The sequence below is a fragment of the Chiloscyllium punctatum genome, chromosome 6, assembly GCF_047496795.1.
Source record: "Chiloscyllium punctatum isolate Juve2018m chromosome 6, sChiPun1.3, whole genome shotgun sequence".
NCBI lineage: Eukaryota > Metazoa > Chordata > Chondrichthyes > Orectolobiformes > Hemiscylliidae > Chiloscyllium > Chiloscyllium punctatum.
In genome coordinates, this window is record NC_092744.1 from 23,906,063 (window position 1) to 23,933,189 (window position 27,127).

The window sequence follows — 27,127 nt, forward strand, 5'->3', positions numbered from 1 at the left end:
TCCCATGAGTCTGATTTAGAGGCTGCGGGTTGGAGTCCAACTCCTGAGAGTGGAGGCTCCCCATGCAATCCTCATTCCTGATGAAGGGTTTTTGCCCAAAACACCGATTCTCCTTCTCCTTGGATGCTGCCGTGCTTTTCCAGCACCACACTCTCGACTCCCGATGCTGTCCACCTGGGTGCAGAACTGGTAGAGTGCTGCACTGTTGGAGGCGTTTCCTCTTGAAAACTGAGGCCCTCCTGTATGCGTGTAAGAAGGATCCCTTTGTAGGACGATCATGTGAGCTCTCCCTGTCCCTCAATCAAAATGGCTGGAAAATCAGACAGTCTGGTCATTGGCACAAGGCTGCTTGTGGGATCTTGCTTTGTGCAAACTGGCTGCTGTGTTTCCTTCACTAAAAACAGTGGCTATACTTCAAATTGTCTCAATCGGGCAAAGAACTTTGGAACATCCTGAATTTGTGAAAAGCGCTATATGATGTAGGCTGCCTGGTTTCACTGGAGCAAGACTGACTGAAAATTTGCTTCCATTGACGGGCAGTTCCAGTCTTCAGAGATGCTTTACAACCTAACTCAAAAACACTTCTTCTATCCATGAGCTGCAATGCTGAATGGCTGTAGGCTGTTTGACCACAGCAGGCATCATCATCATCAGAGACAAATATCCTGGGCACAGGTTCCTTGAGAAAGGGTCACCAGACCCAAAACGTTAACTCTGATTTCTCTTCACAGATGCTGCCAGACCTGCTGAGCTTTTCTAGCAACTTCTGTTTTTGTTTCTGATTTACAGCATCTGCAGTTCTTTCCGTCTTTATTTAAGATTAAGAGGTGACCTGATTCTGGTGTCAAACTTAAGAACAATTTTGACAGGGTAAAGAAGGGTATTCTGTTTCCACTGGTTGGCATGTCAGTAACTAGGGTCACAATTTCAAGATGTGTCAGCAAGAGAGCAATGAGTAAGGGGAGGAGAAACTTCTTCATTTTGAATGTACTCCCTGGGAGACTGATGGAGGTAGACTCCATAGGTTTCGAAAGAGAGCTGGATATATATTTGAAAGCGATGCGTTGAGAGAGCTACAGAGATTGGGCTGGAGAATGGAACTACCTGGTGGTGCTTTTGAGGGCTGGTAAAGACACAAGGGGTCAAATGGCCTCTTCTGTCTTGTAAAACTTGTATGATTTTAAAACAACTTACATTTATAGAGCACCTTTTAATGACTTTGCAAGGGGGTGACAGGGGAAATGGGAAGACACTGGTCCAACAATATCTTTAAAAAGGAATTGGATTTCTTTTTATCCACTCAGGGAATAAGAGTGTCAATAGCCTGGTGAGCATTTACTCAGCAGACCCGCCTGGAGCCCTTGAGCTGGCTTCTCTAATTGCTGTAGTCATGGTGGTATAGGGACTCTCACATTGCAGTGTCGGAGGCAGTTCCAGAATTTTGACCCAGCGACACTGAAGGAACGGCAACATATTTCCAAGTCAGGAGAGCGAGAGACTTCGAGGAGAACTTGCATCTGCTGCCCTTGTCCTTCAAGATGGCAGTGGGTGTGGGTTTGGAAAGTGCTCACTTAGGATTTCTGTTGTGTTTCTTGTGGATAGTACGCTGTTGCTACTCTGAAACGGGTGCACAGAACAATCAGAATTGGTAATGGAATGCTCACCTTGTGAGGTCTGGAATAGTAATGGCTGGCGGTGATGCTCCAGGTTAAGGAAAGCTTTGTTTAATCCCATCACAAGTAATCGGGTTCAGTTCTGGGCATCGCATTCAGAGGAGACTGACTAGGATGTTGTCTGGTATGGAGGGAAGGTCTACGAGAAAAAACTGAGGGACCTGAGGCTGTTCTTGTTAGAGAGAGGAAGGTTGAGAGGTGACTTAATTGAGACATATAAGATAATCAGAGGGTTAGATAGGTTGGACAATGAGAGCCTTTTTCCTCGGATGGTGATGGAGAGGACAAGGGAACATAGCTTTAAATTGAGGGGTGATAGATATAGGACAGATGTCAGAGGTAATTTCTTTACTCAGAGAGTAGTAGGGGCATGGAATGCACTGCCTGCAACAGTTGTGGACTCATCAATTTTAAGGGCATTTAACTGGTCATTGGATAGGCATGTGGACGAGAATGGAATAACGTAGGTTGGATGGGCTTCAGATTGATTTCACAGATTGATGCAAAATTGAGGGCCGAAGGGCCTAAACTGCACGATAATGAAGGAGATAGTGTGTTCTATGAAGGAGATAGTGGCCTTGGGGGTGCTGCTGAGGAGATTCACCAGAATACCATCAGATCTTCAATGGTTATATTCTGATGTTGGATTGCATTGTTGATGCTTGTGCTCTTTTTGAAGACAGAAGATTGAGAAGTGGTGATTGAGAAATGATGACGGGACCAGCTAGAGGCAGAACATTGAAAAGCTGTTTGGGGGCAGATGTTCGCAGATAAAGGGATGGCTGGAAAATGAGAGCATTCAAAAATGAAGTAACGAGAGTCCAGAGCCAGTATATTCCTGTTCAGGTGAAAAGCTAGGCTGTTAGGTGCAGGAAATGCAGGATGACTAGAGAAATTAAGGTTTTGGTGAAGAAGGAAGCATATATCAGGTATGGACAGGAGAGACCGAGTGAATCCTCAGAAGAGTATAAAGGCAGTAGGCAGTCAGGATGGTTAAAAAGGGGACATGAGATAGCTTTGGCAGATAGGGTTAAGGAGAGAATAGGATACCTCAAAGATCAGCAAGGCAACTGATGTGTGGAACTGCAGGCAATGGAGAAGATACTAAATGAGTATTTTGCATCAATGTTTAGTGTGGAGAAGGACAGGGAAGACACAGGATGAGGGGAAATAGGTGGTAATATCTTGAAAAGCCCAGCTGGTCAGGCAGCATCCAAGGAGCAGGTGAATCGACATTTCGGGTATCAGCTCTTCATCAGGAATGAGGCTTATGCTCAAAACGTCAATCCTCCTGCTCCTCAGATGCTGCCTGACCGGCTGAGCTTTTCCACTGTCGACTCTGATCTCCAACTTCTGCAGTCCTTACTTTCTCCACAACTTGAAAAATGTCCATATTACAGAGGAGGAAGTGCTGGATGTCTTGAAATGCATCAAGATGGATAAATCCCCAGGACCTGATCACGTATACCCTAGAACTCTGAGGGAAGCTAGGGAAGTGATTGCTGGGCCTCTTGCTGAGATATTTGTATCATCGATAGTCACAGGTGAGGTGCCGGAAGACTGGAGGTTGGCTAATGTGGTGCCACTGTTTAAGAAGGATGGTAAGGACAAGCCAGGGAACTATAGACCAGTGAGTCTGATCTCGGTGGTGGGCAAGTTGTTGGAGGGAATCCTGAGGGACAGGATGTACATGTATTTAGAAAGGCAAGGACTGATTTGGGATAGTCAACATGGCTTTGTGCGTGGGAAATCATGTCTCACAAACTTGATTCAGTTTTTTGAAGAAGTAACAAAGAGGATTGACGAGGGCAGAGTGGTGGGAATGATGTCTATGAACTTCAGTAAGACGTCTGACAAGGTTTCCGATGGTAGAGACTGGTTAGCAAGGTTAGGCCGCATGGAATACAGGGAGAATTAACCACTTGGATTCAGAACTGGCTCAAAGGTAGAAGAACAGAAAGTGGTGGTGGTGGAGGGTTGCTTTACAAACTGGAGGCCTCAAGGTGGTGTGTCACAAGGATCAGTGCTGGGTCCACTGCTTTCATCATTTACATAAATGATTTGGATGTGAACATAGGAGGTACAGTTAATAAGTTTGCAGATGACACCAAATTTGGAATTGTAGTGGACAGCGAAGATTACCTCAGCGTACAACAAGATCTTCATCAGATGGGCCAATGTGTTGAGGACTGGCAGATGCAGTTCAATTGAGATAAGTGCGAGTTGCTGTGATTTGGAAAGTCAAATCAAAGCAGGACTTATACACTTACTGGTAAGGTCCCGGGGACTGCTGCTGAACAAACAGACCTTGGATTGCAGGTTCATTGTTCCTTAAAAGTAGAGTCACAGGTAGGTAGGATAGTGAAGAAGAAGTTTGGTATGCTTTTCTTCATTGGTCAGAATGTTGAGTACAGGAATTGGGAGGTCATGTTGTGGTTGTACAGGACATTGGTTAGGCCACTTGTGGAATACTGGAGACCAGAAAGTGCAATTCTGGTCTCCATCCTATCGGAGGAATGTTGTGAAATTTGAAAGGGTTCAGAAAAGATTTACACGTTGGAGTGTTTGAGCTAAAGAAAGAGGTTGAATAGGCTGGGACTGTTTTCCCTGGAGCGTCGAAGACTGAGGGGTGACCTGAAAGAGGTTTATAAAATCATGAGGGGCATGGATAGGATAAATAGACAAAATCTTTTTCCTGGGGTTGGGAGTCCAAAACTAGGGGGCATAGGTTTAAGGTGAGAGGAGAAAGATTTGAAAGGGAGCTAAGGAGCAATTTTTTCACACAGAGGGTGGTGCGTGTATGGAATGAGCTGCCAGAGGAAATGGTGGAGGCTGGTACAATTGCAGCATTTAAAATGCTGGGTATATGAATAGGAAGGGTTTGGAGGGATATGGGTCGGGTGCTGGCAGGTGGGACTTGTTTGCATTAGGATATCTGGTTGGCATGGAAGGGTTGGACTGAAGGGTCTGTTTCTGTGCTGTACTATGACTCCATGAATTCCACTAGTCGGAGAAATGCAAAACAAGGGGGACACAATCTAAAACTGACAGCGAGGGCACTGAGGGTGTAATGAGGAAGCAGAGAGCAGTGGGCATCTGGAACTAACTTCCTCATAAAACAATGGATGGGGCAAATGGAACTTTCTACTGGCCAAGATGTTTGGGGGTTCATCGCAGATGCCTGTCCCTCAACTTGAAGATGACCTCTACTCCATGTTTCTGCCATAGGTCCTCAAGTGACTGAATCGGCAGAATTCCTGGCCTGAGGATCTCTTGACACATGAGGGCCGGTGTCCCATCAGGTAATGGGATCATTGTAGAACCTTTGAATCCCTACAGTATGGAAACAAGCCTTTCGGCCCAAAATGTCCACACCGACCCTCCAAAGAGTATCCCACCCAAACCCATTACTCTATATTTACCCCTGACTAATGCATCTAACCTATTCTACGGGCAGTTTCGCAAGGCCATTTCACCTAACCTGCAAATCTTTGGATTGTGGGAGAAAACTGGAGCACTTGGAATAAACACACGCAGACAATGGGGAGAATGTGCAAACTCCACACAGACACTCGCCCGAGGCTGGAATTGAACCCAGGTCCTTGGCACTGTGAGGTAGCAGTGCTAACCACTGAAGCACTATGCCGCCCAATGACTTCTTTTTAATGACTTCTTTTTCTCTTTTTTTATTATTAGTTCACAGAATGTCGATGTTGCTGGCTAGGCCAATATTTAGTACCGTCCCTTAGATACTGTGGGTTTGGAGTATATACTGGATTAGTGGTGCTGGAAGAGCACAGCAGTTCAGGCAGCATCCAAGTAGCTTCGAAATCGACGTTTCGGGCAAAAGCCCTTCATCAGGCTTCCTGATGAAGGGCTTTTGCCCGAAACGTCGATTTCGAAGCTACTTGGATGCTGCCTGAACTGCTGTGCTCTTCCAGCACCACTAATCCAGAATCTGGTTTCCAAAATCTGCAGTCATTGTTTTTACCTGTTTGGAGTATATAGGCCAGACCAGGTAAGGATGGTGAAGGACATCAGTTGTCATTCTGCCTCCTCATTCCCAACTCTCAGACAGCCAGCATTCCAGGGAGGACATTGAAAATGCTGTAAACACACTCTGACATGCTGCTTGAAGGCCAACAGCTTTGACATTAATGATTGGGAAGAGCGCCTACCCTTTGTTTGCAATGGCCAAAACGTGTTCAGTAAGTGCCATCATGTTTCGAGGCAAAAGGTTTGGGACAAAGATGGTTCTGACAGAGTTAAAAAGAACATCAATTCTAAGCTGAAACAAGTAAAGAACATTGTCAAGGGGGAGAATGGCCTCGTCTTGTACTGACATTTTTTTAAAACATTGAGGCGTGAAAAAGCAAAGAACTTGAACCGAACTGAATGTAAAGTGCAGCAAGGTGAGAGAAGGGGAGGGGAGAGCTGTGTGCACCCAGGGACCCTGTAATCTAAATCTCTTCTGCTAAATTGACACAATTGCTTTCAGAACGAAATTATATTATCTTCCCATCAGGAACACAAACAGGAAACAAAATTAATGACTGCAGTGACAAAACATTACCTATTTTTATTTATGTGCGTGTTAAGTTTGAAAATAAAAGTTCATAAGACATTTCAAATTGTCCCCTGGCCTGTGTGTCATACATCAGTAACACTCACTAACTCGTTTGATGAACTCATTCATTATGTGTAATGGAGATGTATTCACAGCTTCAATTCCTCGAAGCCTAACAGCCATCAGTTACCAGCTGGTGCCTACTGATGACTGCAGTGCAGCCAAGAGAGACAACACTGCCTTTCACAGCCAATCACAATTATATTTTAACATGATTTGTGGTACAAATAAACATATGATGAAAGTAGAAACTGAGGTGACTTCAAAGACAAACCTGTCCTCACCAGTACTGTCCCCCAGTGTTACACAGTGACAGACCTGTCCCCACCAGTACTGTACCCCAGTGTTATACAGTGACAGACCTGTCCCCACTAGGACAGTACCCCAGTGTTATACAGTGACAGACCTGTCCCCACCAGGACAGTACCCCAGTGTTATACAGTGACAGACCTGTCTCCACCAGTACTGTGTCCCAGGATTACACAGTGACAGACCTGCCACCATTAGTACTGTACCCGAGTGTTATATAGTGACAGACCAGTCCCCATAAGTACCATACCCTAGTGAAATACAGCAACAGACCTGTCCCACCAGTCCTGTACCCCATTGTTATACAGTGACAGACCTGTCTCCACCAGTAATGTACCCCAGTGTTATACAGTGACAGACCTGGCCCCACCTGTACTGTACCCCATTGTTATACAGTTGCAGACCTGTCCCCACCAGTACTGTGTCCCAGGATTACACAGTGACAGATCTGCCCCCACCAGTACTGTACCCCAGTAAGCTACAGTGACAGACCTGTCCGCACCAGTACTGTACCCCAGTGTTATACAGTGACAGACCTGTCCCCACCAGTACTGTATCCCAGTGTTATATAGTGACAGATCTGTCTTCACCAGAACTGCACCACACTATTATGCAGTGACAGACCTGTCCTCACCGGTACAGTACCCAGTATTATACAGGGACAGACTTGGCTTCACTGGTACTAGAGTACTATTGTTCCTACATGACAACAATGACTACACTTCAAAAAAACACTTATTGGCTGTGCTGCGCTTTGAAGAATCCAGAGAGGGCAGATTGGGACTTTTTTTTTTACCATTTCCTTTGAAAAAGAGACGATTATTTTCAGCGGATATAATGAAGAATGTTGTGGCTCATTTCATGCATTACAACTGTAACTTTGCGGCCCAGTGAGGTGTTGGCTAAGGCCAGGGGCTGCGTCCCTGGTGACATTCCCCTTACCTGTAGTCGGCAGCAGTAGTGTGTCGCTGGTTTGAGTTCGTTGATCTCGAAGGCTGTCTCCATTCCACAGTAAACAAGGTCCATGGATTCCTCCGTCTCCCCCCATTCCAGTCTGTACTCTGATATGTCAGCACCATAATTCTCCGGGCTCTGTAACCACAAGCAGACCTCATTGAGACTCATTCAAGACTCATTCAAATGTGCAACACTTGAGACAGCCTGCAATGATGTAACAACTTCTGGATGCTGCACAATACTTTGAAACCAAGGACAAGCCAATCACTGGTTTGTGAACAGTGCAATAGAAAGAACAGGAGCTCTAATCAGAGGTTTGCTTGGAGAGATTGAGGGCTTGAGGAGTTTTTAAATCTCTAAAAGGGTTTCTGGAATGCATCCTTTTTCATTAAATGTACAAGAGAAAGTGCTGATTCGGATTTTCTCATGTCCATGTGTTTTAAAGGATCCACCATTGGAACACACCAGGTGAGTGACTACGGAGGTGTAATGGATGGCATGAGGGAAAGGGGAATGGGGCAATGAGATGGCATGGAGGGTATCAGGACCATGGTGGGGAGGGGGGATGGTGGATAAAAGATTTAATGCCCAGAGGGGCTACTGCTTTCAAAAACAACACAAATATGATAGACACGTTGCCTCAGTGTGCTCGAGATGGACCATGGGGAATGCACCGGGGAACAATGTTCATGGGTAGGGAGCAATCCTCTGAAGGAAAATGGGATCTATCTGGATGTTGCCCCTTTTCTGTTAAAACAAAAGCTTTATGGTAACTGGTCCCTGGAGCCTTTCCATGGCAATGCCTTAAACAATCTGGAGCCTCCTGGCCAACCAATCAGCACCTTTTGCTCATGCAATGTAAACTGTTATTCCTTTTTGAAATTTGGTGTTCTTGCATCTGCCCTGATGGGTTCAAGGAGAGAAAACTTTGACAGCATGTCTCTGTTCAGCAATATTTAAGCTCCATTACTATGGATAGGATTCAAATACTACTCAGCCAGCATTAGCAGAGTTATATCTCAGAGCAGGCTCGATAAAGCCAGGAGGGAGTAGAGGATAGGCAGGGATGAATGAGGATAAGTGAAGACTTGTGTTGCAGCACTACACTAACATAGAAGGGCCTGTCTAGTGCCCTTTTTGCATCATTCTGCGAAAACCTCTTGATCTGATAGTGATAAGTAGCTGTAAAAGCTATGAATACTTGCAAGAGGCAGACTGTTAGATTTTTCTAACACTTTGTGCTTCTGTGGCTGAAAGGTTGGACAGACCATTTCTAATCTTATCCACAATACCTGAGCTATTAAAACCAGGAAGTGCACAGAGGAAGGCTGATTTACTCACATCTTGTGCATTAGTTAAATTATCCTTCACAATAAATGTTTTCTCCCAGAATTTTGCATTAGACTCGAATGAATGCATCTATTTGAAATCAGAGTGCCATACGAAGTTTCATTGGAGGGAGCAGTAAAATAGTGAAAAGGTCACACACAGAGAGGGTGAGATGAAGCGAACATATTTCCAAGTGAGAGAGAGCCGATAGCTGTTAATGCTTGTTCTATTTCATGTGCTGTGAAAGGCAATGGCAAGTTAGGACAAGGGAGCTATTCACATCTAAATGAATAACCTGTCTTTTTTCCATCTTGTGGCTAATTAATGCTTTTCCATTTTCACCATTCTCTCTTCTCATCTGCATTGGTTATGTTGTGATTCAGAGAGACAGCCAGAGCTCTCCAGTGGGGGTTCTGCCCCAATGTGGAGGGGGGTGGGGGGTGGCTGAAGGGTAGATAGGATGGAGCAGACCCACAGTGTAACACCGAGGGAACTGTCTCAAGCCCACACACTTTCAGACAAACTCTCCCCAGCCACCTCCCCCACAGCACTGAGTGCAACTGTGCCACAGACAGGACAACCCCTCCCCCATCCAACCCCTACTCTCAGCAAGTGATGGGCCTGGCAGCTCTGGCTATTCTTAAAATTCAAAATGTTAAAGCTGCTGGGAATGTACATTATGATGTTAGTGCCTTCTCACTCCCTTATCTGGGTGTGACAGGGTGAGCATGTGACAGCATGTGTGTGTGTGATAGTATGACAATGTGAGAGAGTGTGGGTGTGTGAGACAGTTTGAGCATGTGACAATGTGTGTGTGAGACTGTGTGAGTATGTGTGCAACAATGCAGATGACAATGTGATTTGTGTGATGTGATATAGTGCGTGTGTGAAAATGTGAGTGTGTGTGTGAGACAGTGTGAGCACAGTGTGAAGATGTATGTGACTGTGTGTGAGAGACAGTGCAAGTGTACAACAATGTGAGTGTGTAATAGTGCTAGTGTGACAATGTGACGGTGCACGAGTGAAAGTGTGCTTATGATGGTGTGAGTGTGTGTGTGAGGGTGTAAGCATGCCTGATGGTGTGATTGTGAGAATGTGCGTGTGACTCTGTGTGTGTGTGTGTGTGAGTGTGTGTGTAAATGTGTAAGGGGATCAAGGATTATGGGTAGAAGGTAGGAGAATAGGGTTGAGAAACGTATCAGCCATGATTGAATTGCAGAACAGACTCGATGGGCTGAATGGCCTAATTCTGCTCCTGTGACTTATAGTCTATTGACCCCAAATTCCTAAAGGCACAGAGGAATAGGAAAGCCAGTTGGGGTCATGTCCGCACTGAGAAGCACTGCTGGGAACAAGGGAGATGATGGAAAAAAGAAACTTGAGGTTGGGTCAGAGAGATGGGAAAGGAGAGGCCTTGCTGCCTCAATTTGAACCTGTTCGAGAATCGATCCCCTCACCACCCAGTTTGGAGGGCAGTGCCAGGATGGGACGGCTTCAGTTCAGTTGCCAAGAAGTTGTGTCTTTGAGAGAAGAGAGGGGCACAAGCCTCCATTGAGCCCTCAGGAAATGGCCTCAAGTGAAATTTTACCCACAAACCCAAAAGTCATCAAAGCTAAAAGCAATGCTCTCAAAAGCCGTGGATGTTGGAGAGAACAATCCAATCAAAAGCACATTGCTTGCTAACTGCTGTCCTGCAGCTCAGTGTCATGACAACACAGGTCGCCACACCAGCAACCTGAGGAAAAGCTGCAGAACGTTAAACCCCACTCAGCTCAACTCGCCCACACCAATCAATACCCCTCGCTTTGCTTTCCACCAAATCCAAGAAAGGAGACCTCAAGATCATTACAGCACAGCTTCCTCCTTCCGCAGCATTACTCATCTCTGAACGGCGCAACCTGGGATTATCCACCACATTTCATTGTGAATTTAAACCACTATCCACGCAACAGAGCTTTGTGTCAGAGAATACAGCCCTCTGCTCCTTCACAGGCTCATAAGATTTTCACGTTAAGTTAAAGAACATGGTTCACCCGGTGTTATGGAGATAATAGTGGTGATCAACCAAACCCCTCCAGGAAAGCTGAATCCCAAGGTTAGATACAGAGTAAAGGTCCTTCTACACTGTCTCCATCAAACACTCCAGGACAGGGTTAGATACATAATAAAGCTCCTCTGCACTGTCCCCTATTAAACACACCCAGGACAGAGATAAAATGAACCTGAACTTACTCTCTTTCAGGGTGAATTAGGTTTGACTTCAGTTTTGGACACAGTGTAATAAACAGTGATTTGCATCTTTTTTGTGTAAATGTGCGTTCTCTGAATGCCTTTCTGAAACAGTTTTCCGATTGTGGGATCAGTCCCTCTGGGCCCCAGGCTGCCCCTCAAGTCCCACAGAAGGCTGTGTTTCATGGTGACTTACCTCCCAGCTCACGTGTACACTTGTGGTCGACAAGCAGGAAAGTGCAGGTGATTTACACTGAACTGGGGGTCCTGTGGCCGTTGTGAGATCTATTGCTTCAGAGTAAGGGCCGTACTGGCATTGAAAAAGAAAACAAGCAAAACATCAACTATTGAACAAGAAAGTCATTAATTAATTAATGTGTCACTTTTCACATCCCCTGACCAACCCAAAGTACACTGCACCTCATGCAAGGAGCAGTGGTGCCATTTTTAGGGCGGCACGGTGGCTCAGTGGTCAGCACTGCTGCTGCACAGCGCCAGGGACCTGGGTTCGATTCCAGCCTTGGGCTACAGTCTGTGTGGAGTTTGCGTACTCACCCCGGGTCTGCGTGGGTTTCCTCCGGGTGCTCCGGTTTCCTCTCACAGTCCAAAAATGTGTAGGTCAGCTGAATTGGCCATGCTAAATTGCCATAGTGTTAGGTGCATTAATCAGAAGGAAATGCGGTCTGAGTGGGTCACTCTTCAGAGGATTGGCATGGACTTGTTGGGCTGCAGGGTCTGTTTATACACTGTAGGGTTCTAATCTAATGTTTGGAATTGGATTTGGATGGTCACTGGGTGCTTTGGGACATCACGCAGTTTCAGAAGTTGCTGGGCTAAAGATTCTGGAAAACAGGAGTTTAAAATCCCATCCCATCGCTTTTCAAAAAGATAGAACTGAGAAAGTGGCAACAATGGAAATGAGAATGGGGGTTGGGGTGAAGGAATCATGGCGTCACCTTAAGGTCTGTGCTCCTAGGTGATTCCAGAGCCACTCCCACATCGACCTCATTGGCGGTTGAGCTCACTCTCCAATATGGAGTGTGACAAAAATCTGGGTGAGCAGGGTCGGTGAGTGGGGAGATGACAATCCATAGTCTTAGTCCCAGGGCATCACCAAGGTTGGAAAGAGTTTGGAGACTGGCAGAAGGCGGGGGGAGGTATGCAAAGACACTTTAGGCAATACTAACATGGTGTCCACAAATCTGTGGGCTGTTGTAGGAGGGGGAAGCTAAGTGCCTGCGAGATAACAAGTCTAAGGCAATGATGAGTAAAGGGGAGAGCAGGTAAGGTGACACATGTCACAACATTTAGCAGCACAGGAGGTGGCCATTCAGCCTACTGTAACTGTCCCAGATCTCTGATTCATTCCCTCGCCTCCAGACTTTTTACTCCACAGCCCTGCAAGGCTTCCCCTTTCAACACTTTAAACAATTCTCGTCTGCGAGTTATCACTGATATGGTTTCCACCACCCCTTCAGGCAGCCCATTCCAGATCGCTGAAACTGTGACAACCTCCACTATCCCACAAGGTCCTCATTGTCAATAGAACGAGGGCCCCAGTGCCTGAAAAATAAACTAGTTACCACTTTAGGAATGCACTGTTCAGGAACAGTGATGGAGGGATAAGGTCACCAGTTGTGATCCCTTGAGGTCACTGACTAGGGAGTGTTTGGGTCAAGCATGACTCAGCACACTGCTAATAAAACAGAGTGAGTCTGTCTGGGAGTGACACGCACTGAGGGACTGCTGTGGATTTTCTGCAGAATTTAAACTGTTCTCACATCCTTTTTCAAACAACAGTTATTCACATTTATATAGCACATTTGACACGGTAACATGTTATCAGGCACAGGGAGCTTTTCAGATAAATAACAAACCATAGAATCAGGATGAGGCCATTCTGCCCCTCAAGCGTAGCCTACCCTTCAGTGGGATCCCAGCTGCTCCCTATCTATCAGTCTTGGCTGTTAGGATTTAAGGAGCATCACAAAGGAAGAAAGAGACAGACAGGTTTAGGGAGGGAATTCCAGGGATTAGGACCTGAACGATGGACAGGTTAAAATTAGGCATGTTCAAGAGGCCAGATTAGCAGGACTGCAGGGATCTCAGAGGGCTGTGGGGCTGGAGGAGATTCCCGGGATCAGGAGGGGTGAGGCCATGAAGGGATTTGGAAACAGTGATGAGAATTTTAAAACTTGAGTCTTTTCCAGATTGAACGTCAATGTAAGTCAGGGAGCACAGGGCTGTTGAACAAGTGAAAGCTGGTACAGGTGAGGAGAGGAACAGCAAATTGTTGGATCAATTCCAGACGAAGGTGGCTGTGCTGGGCAGGAGAGCATTGGAAAAGGCAAGTCTCAGAGCGACAATGGGGATAGTTGAGGGTTACAATTGGATTGAGACAGTGGAGGAGATGGCTGACGTAATGAAGGTAAAGGTAAGTGGTCTTGGTGCTGGAGGAACTGGGGTATGGAAGATTAGCTTAAATTCAAATAGATAAAGGTGCGATCACAGAAACTCACCCCTGCTTCATTGGCAGCTCTCACCCTGAACCGATAGGTGGTCCCAGGCAGGAGGCTGCTGACAGTACATTCCAGATCAGGACCACAGTAAACCTCCGAAGGTGCTAGCTCTCCTTGACTCATCTCCAACGTATACTGCGTCACCATCGAGTTCCCATCTGACGGTGGCCCTGGCGAAAACAATCAACTCAACTCATTTACAACTTTAATATGTACTTTCAGACAGTGCTGTCACTTCCTCAACACACACTATGCTACCGAAGTCCCCTCCTCTCATCGACACCCCAGTCACCCACAATAAGTTCTATCCCTCCCTTCTCTAAGAACAGGCCATTCAGCCCCTTGAGGGCTGCTCCACCCATTCATTCAATCAGTTCATGGCTGATTTCCAAGTTCTGTCACTCTGAACAACCTTGCCTGACAAATACACAATTTAAAACTTTGCGTGTGTGTGTGGGTGTGTGTGGGTGTGTGTGGGGGGTCAGATTTCCACTGTCCCTGTGTGAAGTAGTACTTTCTGAATGGCCTGGCTGTCCCTAGTTAAGCTTATGACCTTTTGTTCATAGACTCATAGAATCCCTACAGTGTGGAAACAGGCCCTTCGGCCCAACAAGTCCACACTGAACAGTATCCCATCTAAACCCATTCCTCTACATTTATTCCGACTAATACACCTAACCTACATATCCCTGAACACCTTTGGGCAATTTAGAATGGCCAATTCACCTAACCTGCACATTCTTTGGACTGTGGGAGGAAACCAGAGCACCCAGAGGAAACCCACTCAGACACGGGGAGAATGTACAAACTCCACACAGACAGTCGCTCAAGCCTGGAATCAAACCTGGCACTGTGAGGCAGCAATGCTAACCACTGAGCCAACAGCATAAATCACTTAAATAAACTCCTCTACCAGCAAAGTTTTTTTTCCCTGTGGCGATACTATCAACTTCTTTATTCATCCTAAAGCTTGGATTCAGGCTTTAAAAGCCTTTGCCTGTTTTGAAGGAGTGAAGGGAATATGAAGCTGGTTTTCTCGGGTGTAAATGCTGCATAAGCTGCTTAAAGCAGCTGGTGAAGCTGCTTAGGTGTGCCAATAGATAGAAAGGGTCCTAAATCCAAACAGAGATGGGCATCATTCCCACTTTCAGATCATTAGCAAGCCTTGATAGTCCTTTACCCAGGGATCTCCCCTCTTTCTCATTTCTACTTAGAGGCAGACCACCCCAACACCTCGCACTACATCAATCTGCTGAACAGGGACTAATCCCACCAGATCCCACCGGCTGCTCACTGCCTTTGTGTTCTCTGAGCAGGATACTGCGGGTCACCCACACAGATCAACGTAGTGAGAGCCCAGTCATTAAAATGAGCCAGACTCCATCTCCCTGGAATCTGTGTTCCAATGAAGGATCACTGGACCTAAAATGTTAACTGTAATTTCTCTCCACAGATGATGCCAGCCCTGCTGAGCATCTGCAATAACCTCTGGTTTTGTTTTAGAATTTTAGCATCCACCATTCTTTGTTCTATTTATTCCCCTGAATCTATATTTTCATGAATGTTTCAAGGCCCCTTCCTCACATTTGAGAATCTGGGCCTAAAGCTGAGCTCAAAAGGCCATTGGAATTACTCCTACAGAATTCCGCATCAGTGAAACACCTCAGTGCATCTTGTGGACAGGCGCTATGCACAATGGGGTGTAGCTGAGAGTCAGGCATGCGCTGCTCTGTATTTATTTCTTCCGCTGTTTCCCCACCCACTACCAACACACCACCACTCACTTTGAGGGTAACAGAAGCTTAAAGATCACCCCAGAGATTCGTGGCCAAGCTGACACACCCTGTGCAGTGCTTATGGAAGGTTGCACTGTCAGAAATGCAGTTTTTCAATTCAGATGAAACTGAAGTCCCCTCTGTCTTTCCAGTTGGATACAAATAATCCCACAGCTCGTATTTTGAACAACACCAGGAGGGTTCTTCATGCTGTCTTACTCAATATTAGCCAACTACGACCAGTAAATACATTATCTGTTCATTACCAGATTGCTGCTTGTATGAGCTTTTAGGTATTAATCGATGGAATGTATATGCATTTTTAAAAATGCATATTATTGAGAGATTCGGTCCCTAGTTTTCGTGTTGGTAACTGATGGATTGCCTGAGTGTATGAAGTTTATAATTAAAGCAAAGTTCATGTTAACCAGCACCTTTTGAACCAACACTCTCAATAAACCAACAAAAAATAATATACCTCAGATACTGGAGGTTTACTGAATTGTCACAATCACTGTGATGTCCGAGTAGTCAGTCGAGGGAGTGAGTGAGAAGCTCTCTGCTGGTAAATTTTTTTAAGGCAAAGTTGCATATTTATTTAAGTGGTTTCTGCTGTAAATAAAATTTAACAGTATGTGTATACCCCCTACGTTACATTTCTATTACTTAGTGTGTGTTACATTCATAGTGGGCACCTCTTGATCAACTGGAATATTTGATCAAATGGCACATTCCTAGTCCCATAGGTGTCAATTGTTAAAAGGTTTGCTGTAATTTCTAAATATTTCTGTAAACATGGTGGTCTCTTCTAAAAATAGTTTTGAGGCTTGGCTTTCAAGTGAATGGGTTTTGTGTACCACTAATGGACTTTTGTTTCTTTTTGATTGCTTCACAACCCAGTCAGGTAAGTAATGGGGTTTCAAGGTTTGTTTGCTCTGGAACCTGACTTTTCTTTAAGCCTTAATGAAACACCTATATAATTAGAGAGTGCGACCTTTGATGGATAGTGCTGTGAAGGCCTTGGAAGTGAATTTCTGTGTACATCAGTGCTCCTGGGAAGGAAAGGATATATAGAGAACAATACTTATTTTACAGTAAAGAGTTGATGTTAGTGTCAGACCAGAAGTGTTGGGATAAAACCCTGATGAGATTACTTAAAACTGAATACATTGGAGCTCAGATGTATGAAAACTTCAGGAAGAAGCTATATGTAATTTCAGTCTAGAAACTGATATCAAAAGTGACTTAAACTTACCAAAGTGCTAGATACAGGGACTCTGGTACGAGTATTGTATGAGTAATGTTTTGGATACAATACAAAACCTGTTTTGTTTCTTTTTAATTAATAAAGAACTATTTTGCGAAATTATACTTTTATAGTGTGTTTAAAAATCTTTTACATTGTGTTCTTTGTATGTGCTTTGGTTTATTCTCTTTTATCTTCATTTCTTTTGTTATAAACTTCTGTTTTATCATAAATGTAAAATCTGCAGTATTGTGTGCTATGTTTCAGCAAAAGACCACTTGTTAAAACAATCAAACAAGGTTTCAGTCTGGGAGCTGACTTAACCAACAATAACTGGATTAGTGGTGCTGGAAGAGCACAGCAGTTCAGGCAGCATCCGACGAGCAGCGAAATCGACGTTTCGGGCAAAAGCCCTCAATAATACCAGCTGGGATTATAATAGCCTGCTATATATAAATTGGTTGCTGTGAATCTTAATCCTTACCTGTGACTACACTTCAATCAGTAATTCTGGTTGAGAAACGTTTTGTGCGATCCTGATGAAATGGAAGTCTGGCTGATCATCCAAGTTGGATCAGCCTTGAGAATTTGTATGAAATATTGAAAGTGAGAAGGTGGAAATGAAAGGCTGAAAACAAGCCAGCAATCGTCTCTCTTATATCCCTGCAAACTCTTCAATGTGTAATGAAAATGGGAAAAGAAACCTAATTCGCTTTTCTCTTCAATGAATTGAACATTCTAATTACTTAGTTTTGGCATTTCTTAATAAAGAGCTTTTACTCTGCAGTGCGTTGTAATTAAGAGGTCTATTACATGAGGGGTTATGTCATGTATAATTGGGTAGGAAATAATGAGCCCTGACAAGTATTTATAAACTGACTCTCGCACATTCTCCATCTCAGTGCCACAAGGCTATTGCTGTCCTTTTCCAGACTCTATTGACGAGTCGGATGGAGTAGCTGGGAAAATCCATCAGTTCAGCATACAGGGACGGACCAGGGCTCATATGTTTTAGACAGAACTGGGTTAGAGGTCAACAGACATTTCTGTTCCCAGAGAGACATTGGTCTATGAGCCCAGTTAACTGCAACCCTTCAAAAAAAAAACTGGATCAGTTCCTGACCACAGAAAAACTGGTGCAGTGATTGGGAATGTGAAACCAGGTATCATACCTTTTTATGAAGATATCTGTGTTTTTGTCACCTGTCCTACTATCTCTGTGCACAACTTCTAAGAATCAAATTACATTTGATAAAATTCCTAATAAAAACCTTGAGATGCTTGATCACAATAAAAGTGTTACCTAAATGCAAATTGTTGCTGAGGAGTCGGAGAAGGATTTTCTGGATTCTTTTGTTTCCCGTACTAGTCTCTGGTTAAAACTGCATGCCTGCACATTTAAAGCAGGATCTCTTGTGATCTGCAGGGATGCTCTATCACATGCCCACCATAACAGGTCAACATAGGAACTTGCCGGCAGGCCGTGGCAGCTTAGTGAGTGAACCCCTGAAGTGATTATCACTGCCGCCCAGGTGTAACAAGGAGAATCCAACAAGAACTTGCATTTGTATAGCATCATCTTTTATAAAATTATTCACAGGATGTGGGTGTTGCTGTTTAATTTGGCACTTATTGCTCATCCCTAGTTGCCATTGAGATGACCCATTTAATGAAACTTCCTGAAGAGCTTGATCAGGTGTGTTATATGCTAAAGTGTTATATATAGGTCTGAAAAGGTTAATACTTGATTGAGTGCAATAAGCATTGCCTGCTGTGATGGTGTCATCATGACTTGGTCAAAATAAAAAAAGATGTTCTCTTGTGACACAGGAGTACTGTCCCTACCAATAAACTGGGAGGCCTGGGTTCAAGCCCCACTTGCTCCAGAGGTATATGGAGATGAACCTGGGGCTAGTGTACTCCTCACACCTTTCTGTTTACTTAACAAGATGCTTGGACTTTGACCAAAAAGGTGGCTATTCTCAACCACCCGAGACTACTTCAGGCTTACTCAAGCAGTGGGCGAGGATGTCAGATACCTCAATTCCCTGGGTGTGTGGGCAGACCAGTTTTGTTTAGTGACAGACACTTCTGATAGGTTTCTCATCTAGGAGCAGTTGTGCGCGTTCAGGGCATACCCACAACGTCTTGATTGGTTCCTGAGTGAACGGCTGAAGCTTTGTATTTGAGCAAGACAACAGGTAGATCCAGCTTCTGAAAGAGGAAGCGTTTAAAGCCCTCACCCTTTCTCTCTCTGTCTCTCTCCTGTAAGTGCAAAAGTAAGAGAAATACCAAGCAGCGAACTGCTCTGCCTCTCCCTCTCTCTTTGTAATTTTCCTTCAAGATGGAAAACCCCTTCAGAGAAACTGAAAGGACAAATCTGCAAACAGTGAATGAGAGACTGAGAATCAGGATATCCAGAACCTTGTGTCTCTTCAATGCAATTAAAGGAACCAACCTGAAGGAACTGTTTCATTGCTTATATTTTTGTTCCTTCCTGCCTTTAATATTTTTGCCTTAACTTGCCTCTCAGTATATCTGCTTCTATGGTTATGGGAATGTTTTTAAAGAGGTAGTGTTTCAGTGATAGAGAGCTATGAGTTAAAATTATTGTTTCTTTTCTACCATTGGTTAAAAAAGCACTGCTTAGGATAAATAACTGCTTTTGTGTTAATTATGGAGACCTAATCAATTTTTTTTTAGCCTGGGTTTGTCAGTCAGGCAGAGATTTTGGATAGTTTGATAAAAAAATCTTTTCACATTTGTGACAGCCCTGTGAATAGTGGGCCTTGATTTCTACAGCAACACCCCAGTGTGACAATAGAATTTTCCATTTTGGTTCACAAGTAAGGTGCGACTGTGAGTGCAGAAAGTAAGGACATCCAGAGGGCAGGAGTATAGGAGGCAATTATCCACCAGGTCTGAGGTTCCCTCAGCTTTTGTCTGGATGAGAGTGAGGGCTGTAGACACTGACATGAGGTACAGAAAGGCATTCATGTTGAGGGGAGCTAAAAGGAACGGAGTGGTAATATGGAACAATATAGTGAGAGCAGAAAGGAATCAAAACCATTCTCTGTAGCCAAGAGCAAAAACCCACAGGGTTGAGTTTCCTGGCCAGTACCAGTGGTCAGAACATCTGCATAGAGTTAGAGGGAAACTTAGAGTCATTGTGGTCCATGGAGGTACCAACAACATAGACAAGAGAGAAAGAGCGAGGTTCTGCATTGTCATTGTGAAAAGCCAGGCATCAAATTATTGAGAACCTCAAAGGTAACACTGTCTGGATTATTACCTGAGCAATGTCCAACTTGGCCTAGAGTAAACATGATCAGACAAATTAATAGATGACTCAGAGACTGATGTGGTTGAAGTAGGTACAGGTTCATGGGGCACAAGCAGCACTACTGGAGAAAGTGAAGGCTATACCATTAGGATGGTATACATAGACTGGAGGCTGATGTCCTCATAAACTAGTGAAGTTGAGAGGATTTTGAATTAAATAGTGGAGGAAAGGAAGTAAATTGAACAGGATGTCATAAATCAAAAACTGGAGACAAGGCAAGAAAGAAATGTATTTATCTGGGAAATGATAAACACACTCTGACAGGAATTGATAGAGAATACAAATCTAAGAGGAAATCTACAGATAGGCTGGAGGTTTCATAAATAATTAAAGGACAAACCCAGAGGCTCTGTAGCTGAATGCACATGTAATTCAAACCAAAACAGATGGACTGATAGCACAAATAGAAATAAATACAATCTTTCAGAGACATGGCTGAAAGATAACAGATTTGGACCTGAATATTGAAGAGTATACGATATCCAGAAAGGACAGGAAGCTAGGGAGAACTGGATGGATGATTATTAATTAATGATGTTAGACGTTTGTTTCTTCCAATGTGAATGCTTCTGAGAGGTGCATTCAGGATACTGCAAAAATCCATCTTTTCTTAACCAGATCTTCTCATTTAGTTACTTAGTAGATACTGACTGTGACAATATCCGAGAACTATGACACTTACCCCACTGCATCTGAAACTCTTTGTGTTTTGGTTTGCCGACAAGCCTTGGTGGTTGACACTGGCCGGGTGCGACACACTGTGTGCGAACAGACAGACTCTCCGAACACTACAGCAGATAAGAAACAGAGTCACCTTGGAGCAAAACTCTCGAAAGAATCTAACTGAGAGACAGAATGGTGTCAGATCACTTCATTCGGGACTGAACACCTTTACTCAAATGTCAAAATCTCTTGAACTCATCGCTTGGGTATATTTTTTTCTTCGCTGAAAATGTGTTGCTGGAAAAGCCAGCAGGTCAGGCAGCATCCAAGAAGCAGGAGAATCGACGTTTTGGGCATAAGCCCTTCTTCAGGAATGATTATTAATTAATGATGGTAGACTTTTGTTTCTTCCAACGTGAATGCTTCTGAGAGGTGCATTCAGGATACTGCAAAAATCCATCTTTTCTTAACCAGATCTTCTCATTTAATTACTTAGTAGATACTGACTGTGACTTCTTCTTCAGGCTTATGCCCAAAACGTCGATTCTCCTGCTCCTTGGATGCTGCCTGACCTGCTGCGCTTTTCCAGCAACACACTTTCAGCTCTGATCTCCAGCATCTGCAGTCCTCACTTTCTCCTCGTATATTTTTTTCTTCGCTTTATTTTTAAAAAACTCCCCTCAACGTAGCTTTCAAGGGCTTTTGGGATAGTTCTGCAGAATTTCAGTTCAGAAGATGTTTAAATGAGGAGGGCAGTGAATGCTATGATCAGGCTGGCTGTTCATCTACCTATCTGCTTATCGTTCTGGGCATCACTTAACCATCTGGATACCTACTTTTCCACTGTAATAAAATATTGTGAAAACTGATGTGATTTTTTTTGCATCCTGCTCCTAATCTACAGGCTCCAGCTGACATTGATCCAATCTCTCCACAGCCCTGATGTTACCGTTGGTCGTGAGATTCATTCTGACATGATGAAAACCCCTTCACTTCTGACACAGGTAATCTCTGTTACTGATGGGCTGGACTATCCTAGTTCCCCTCTGCACAGCCTTCCACGTTCTCCACTTGCGGTCATTTAAAATCCATTTTAGGTTCCATATTCTACCCCTTTACCTTTCATACCCTGTGCTTGCTGACATACATCAGCTTCCAGATAAGCGACCTCTTGAGTTTAAAGACTCACCCCTATTTTCAAGTTCCTCCATGGCTTTTTCCTCAACTCATGACCCTCCTCAAGCCTTACAATCCTCAGTGATATCTGTACTCCTCTACGCTGGTCCTTTCTGACATCACATCCAGAAGGGAGATGACAGCGAACGGCTCTTGATATGAAGCCCTAGCAAAACTGGAATCAACGGTGGGGGGGGCAGCAAATGTCTCCACAAAGCTCGCACAAAGGAAGCTGGTTGTGAACAAAGAGCAAGGAAGCATTGGACAGCACAGGAACAAGCCCTTGGGCGCCCCCCCCCCCAAACCTGCGCCGACACTGAACTTAAAAACCTTTCTGTGCAATCTGTATCCCTATTGCCTGCCAATTCATATATTTGTCACGAGGCCTCTTCAACATTGCTATTGTAACTAATTTAATCACCTCCTCTGGCAGTGCATTCCAGGTCCTCTACAAAAAACAAACCTGCTCTCACATCTCCTTTAAACTTACCCCTTTTTCCTTAAACTTATGACCTCGAGTAATTGACACTTCTACTCTGGGAAAAAAATTCCAACTAATCATTCGATCCATGCCTCTCATAATTCTGAAAATTTCTCCCAGGTTGCCTCTCAGCCTCTGACATGTAAATGAAGACAAACCAAGTTTGTTCAATCTCTCCTCCTAGGTAATACCTCCAAACAGGCAACATTTCTGTACCCTCTCCAAAACCTCCACATCCTACTGGTAGTGTTGTGACCAGAACTCTAAACAATATTCCAAATGTAGCCTAACTAACGTTAGATACAGCTGTGACACGACTTGACAATCTTTGTACTCTGTGCCCTGACTGATGAAGGCAAACATGTCACATTCCCTTTCTTGATCACCTTGTGTTGCCATGATCAGGGAACTGTAGACCTGCATATCTAGATCTCTCTGTGTGTTGACGCTGCTAAGGGTTGAGCCATTTGCTGTATCAATGGTATTTACTGTATAAATTGTTGGAAGTCTTCCCATCACCTACCTGCCCAAGCTTCACTTCTCTGAAATCTTCATGTATGTGAAGATGGCAGCAGATGCTAACAACATATTAACAACATTTAAAAGGCAGTTGGACAAATACATGATCAGGAACGGTTTAGAAGGATATAGGCCAAGTGCAGGGAAATGGGGTTAGCTTGAGTGGGCATTTTGGTTGGCACGGATCAGTTTGGGCCAAAGGGCCTGTCTCCAAATGTAGGACTCTATGACTCTATGTCCCACGGCTGAGGGGTCTCCTCATAGAGGTTTAAAAAGCCATGGGGGACATGAATAGGATAAATAGACAAGGTCTTTCCCTGGGGTGGGGGAGTCCAGATGTAGAGGGCATAGGTTTAAGTAGAAGGGGGAAGATATAAAAGGGACCTAAGGGACAGCTTTTTCACGCAGAGGGTGGAGCATGTATGAAATGAGCTGCCAGAGGAAGTGGGGGAGACTGGTACAATTACAGCATTTAAAAGGCATTTGGATGGGTATATGAATATAAAGGGTTTAGAGGGATATAGGCCAAGTACTGGCAAATGGGATTAGATTAATTTAGGATATCTGGTTGGCATGGATGAGTTGGACCAAAGGGTCTGCTTTCATGCTGTACATCTCTATGACTCGAAGCCTTGGCCTATTGAGATCCTTAATGGACTATTATGGACCTCCTCCCACTCCCCCCCACATATAAATGTGATACTATCCCCATCGCTCTCACTGGGCCTCGGCGATATCCTGGACTTATCTCTGTGTCCAGGCTCCTCGCTTTGGGATGGCTTGGTGTCCCAGTGCTGCTGTACGGACTCACTGAGCTTGCCAGCCAGCTGACTGGCTGAACCGATTCCTAAGGTGGGGAGGAAGATTCACTTTAAAGTAACAAAGACAGCCCCCAGAGTTAAAAAGGTGGCCACTGGGATCCTGGGCAGGAGACTGGGGATCCTGCCACCCGGTGCTGTCACTGGGTTGAAATTTCTTTGATCTTAAATTTCATTTGGTAATGCTCTGAAATGCCTTGGGATGTCTTTCCCACATTATAGTTGTTGTTTAAATACAATTTGCTGTTGCTGTACCTGACTGTGTCCCCCAGTGCTGATACAACAGGCTCTGAACCTGTATAAAGTGCCTGGCTTCAGTTGTTGGCAGACAGTCTCATTGAGTGATCCGCTGTACACCACCTCCCACTGGCTTCCTGCAGAGGATACAGTGAAAGGAGAAAGCTCAGCCTCTTCACATCCCCACTCAGATTTCATTGCAACATAGAGAGCTATAAGTCATTGCATCTCACTGCAGCAATCATACGTAAAGGCTAAACTTTCACAGCACCATAACATGTTATAGAGACCAGAGTTAGTCATAATGTTCTGTGAGGATCCCTACATCTCACTACCGGGCTGCTTTTAGCGTCCATATCTTCAGCTAGCAACATTGGTGTATGAACCTGGTTCCTCTATAATCCTGTATTTGGGAATAATGGGATATGGGACTGGACAAACCCAATATCCTGTACTTGGGAATGTCATGCTGGATCATCCCGATGCGCCTTACTTACAAGTAAAGGGATTTGGAGGAAGGAGTGACATAAGAACACAAGAAATGGCAATAGGAGTATTCTATTCACATCCTGAAACCTACCCTCCCACCCAATAAGATCATAGCCAACCTTTTGCTTTGATTCCTTTTCCTTATCTCATATCCCACCATTTCCTTCTCACCCAAAATTCAATCAATCTCGTTCTGGAACGTTCTCCATCACAGCACCCACAGGGTTAAGTGAAGACATTCCCCTTCATTTCAATCCGAAATGGCTGAGTCCAGATCACGTCCATGTCCCTAGCATGCTGTATCTGGGATGATGGGACATAAAGCCTGACACACCATATCTGGGAACGACAGGATTTTTCTGATACACTATATCTGGGAATGATGGGATGTTCCTAACATACTGTATCTGGGAATGACGGGATTTTCCTGATACATTGTATTTGGGAATGATGGGATGTCCTTGAAAACTCTGCATCTGGGTCGAGAGGTCTACAAGGTTCATACATGGACATGTTCCCACAAAGACCGCCATTTTTTATAGTATTTACTCTCCAGGGCTTGCTGCAATGCTGCTGGGAAAGGAGATGAGAGGAAAATTAAAGGTTACATTTTAACTCACCCTCGGAGCTGCCCTCAGAAATCTCTAGCAGGTACTTCAGAATTTCTGATCCGCCATTGTCTTCTGGAGGGTCTGTAATCATTGAAGGAGTCTCTGTTAGATAAAACATGGCTTGACAGATATACTAGTAAAGCATTCATGAGAGCATAATTCAAATAAATCTGACAATGAGAAGTGGAAGGACAGATTAGGTAGAGGCAACTTAAAAGCTTGGTCAAAGAGGTAGATTTTAAGTTTCAGGGAAGGAACAGCCTTGGTAGCTGACTGTATGACCAGCAATGCTCCAGTGGTTAATATGTGGGAGGTGCAAGAGGCCAGAATGGGGGGAGTGCAGTAATTTTGGAAGTTAAAAGTCCAGAGAAGGTCTCAGAGAAACAGGCAAAGGTCAAGGCTGGATTTGAAAACCAAGATAAGAATGTTGAAAGGGAGGCATTACCGGACCAGAAGTCAATATGACAGGGGTGGGGGGTTGGATATGACTTTTTACTCAATGAGTTGTGATCTGAAACACTCTGCTTGGACAAGCTAAGCAGATTCAGTTGGAACTTCCAAAGGGGGAACTGGATAAGTAGTCAAAAGGAAAAAAATTTGCAAATCTACGCAGAATGGAAGGAAGAAGCAGGACTCATTGGAATGCTCAATTTCAGAGCGATGGACTGAATGGCCTCCATCGTGCCCAAACGATTCTAACCAGGCACTGCACGGATATTTAAGTTACTCGACAATCCAAGCAGCAGAGGAGAAGACCAGATGGGGAAGGATATACACACCCCACTTGAGGTGAAGGCTGTGAGAGAGCGGTGGGCCAATGACGTAGGGTGTGGATGGAGGCCCTGGTTGGTCTGGGTTGGTGATACACACGAGCACTTCACTGGGACTGCTGCTGCCCTCTGTGTTGGAAGCTATCAGCTGGGGGAAGAAACAAACACATACGTCACTTTTGTCATACACGCCCAAGACAGAGAGCTGCGTTTCCATCTGCAAGGAGGAAACGGTGACAGAGTAAAACAATTTGGAGCCTCTTAAAGATTTCAAAAGCGAGAAATGCTGCAAATGCTCAGTAGGTCAGGCAGCATCTATTTGAGAAATAAGAGTTGAGGGGTGAACCCTGAGACCCTGAGCTTCTGGTTGCCTGCCATTTCAACACACCACCGTGTTCTCTGGCCAACATCTCTGTCTCAGGGTCTCAGACTTGCTGCAGTGCTCCAGTGAAACTCAGCACAAGCTGGAAGGACAGCATCTCATTTTCCACTTGGGGACCCGGTAGCCTTCAGGATTCAATACTGAGTGCAATAAATTTAGGGCCTGAGCACTTTTGCCAATGCGTTACTCCAACTCCCACACACCAGACCTTGTCATCACATGGGCTGCTATCACAATGTTCCCACTGTCAGCCGCTAACGGTCCTCATTAGCAGCTATTGATTCTCCCAGGCTGACTGTTATCCATTTCTTTGTCTTCCCATCTGTTTTGCTTTCTCTCTGGGCTCCATCTTCACTTATAGTCTACTCTTTATCTCCTCTCCCCACCCTCTACCACATCTTTAGCATATACAGTGGAACCTCGATTATCCAAATATCAATTATCCGAATAGCGGATTATCCAAGAGAGATCTCAAGGTCCCGATAGAAACATTACGTCAAAGAGCTGTTTCAATCCTGATCGTGTCTTTTGTTTACAGCTACAATGATTAAAAATGAACTCGGCTCAGTGAAATGCTGCCGAGAACAGTCCTCGACAGTCCAGGCACTGTCTCTAAATGACTGATCTCCCGCCCTCTCTCTCCCCCAACACTTTAGGGTTTGGGGGCATGGGGCAGGGGTGGACGTGTTTGGGGGAGGACGGGGTATGAGGATGGGGCGGGGGCAGTCAGGGTTGATGGGATTGGGAGGAGGATGTGGTTTGGGGGTGGGGTGGGGTTGACGGTGTTGGAGGGCAGGAGGTGGGGGCTCCCGCGCAGTGTGCTTTTGCCTCGTCTCCTGAATGGGGAGCTGACCTCACAGAAAACTCCCGAGCCCCAGAGGAAATTAATTAACCGAATAATCAATTATCCGAAAGAAATGGTGCCCGCCCATCCATTCGGATAATCGAGGTTTCTCTGTATGCCAACCTTTCTC

At 44.7% G+C, this 27,127-nt stretch overlaps 1 protein-coding gene across 2 annotated transcripts in view; it reads right to left on the bottom strand.

The window, feature by feature from the left end:
* Positions 1-27,127, bottom strand: part of fndc3ba (fibronectin type III domain containing 3Ba) — a 343,026-nt gene that overhangs the window by 65,373 nt on the left and 250,526 nt on the right. For both annotated transcript variants that reach the window (XM_072572145.1, XM_072572146.1), the window contains exons 15-21: positions 25,781-25,919; positions 25,011-25,082; positions 23,920-24,038; positions 20,690-20,795; positions 13,644-13,813; positions 11,321-11,434; positions 7,552-7,701 (exon numbers count right to left, since the gene is read on the bottom strand). In XM_072572145.1, coding sequence (XP_072428246.1) covers positions 7,552-7,701; positions 11,321-11,434; positions 13,644-13,813; positions 20,690-20,795; positions 23,920-24,038; positions 25,011-25,082; positions 25,781-25,919 — 870 coding nt within the window. The remainder of the gene's footprint in view (positions 1-7,551; positions 7,702-11,320; positions 11,435-13,643; positions 13,814-20,689; positions 20,796-23,919; positions 24,039-25,010; positions 25,083-25,780; positions 25,920-27,127) is intronic.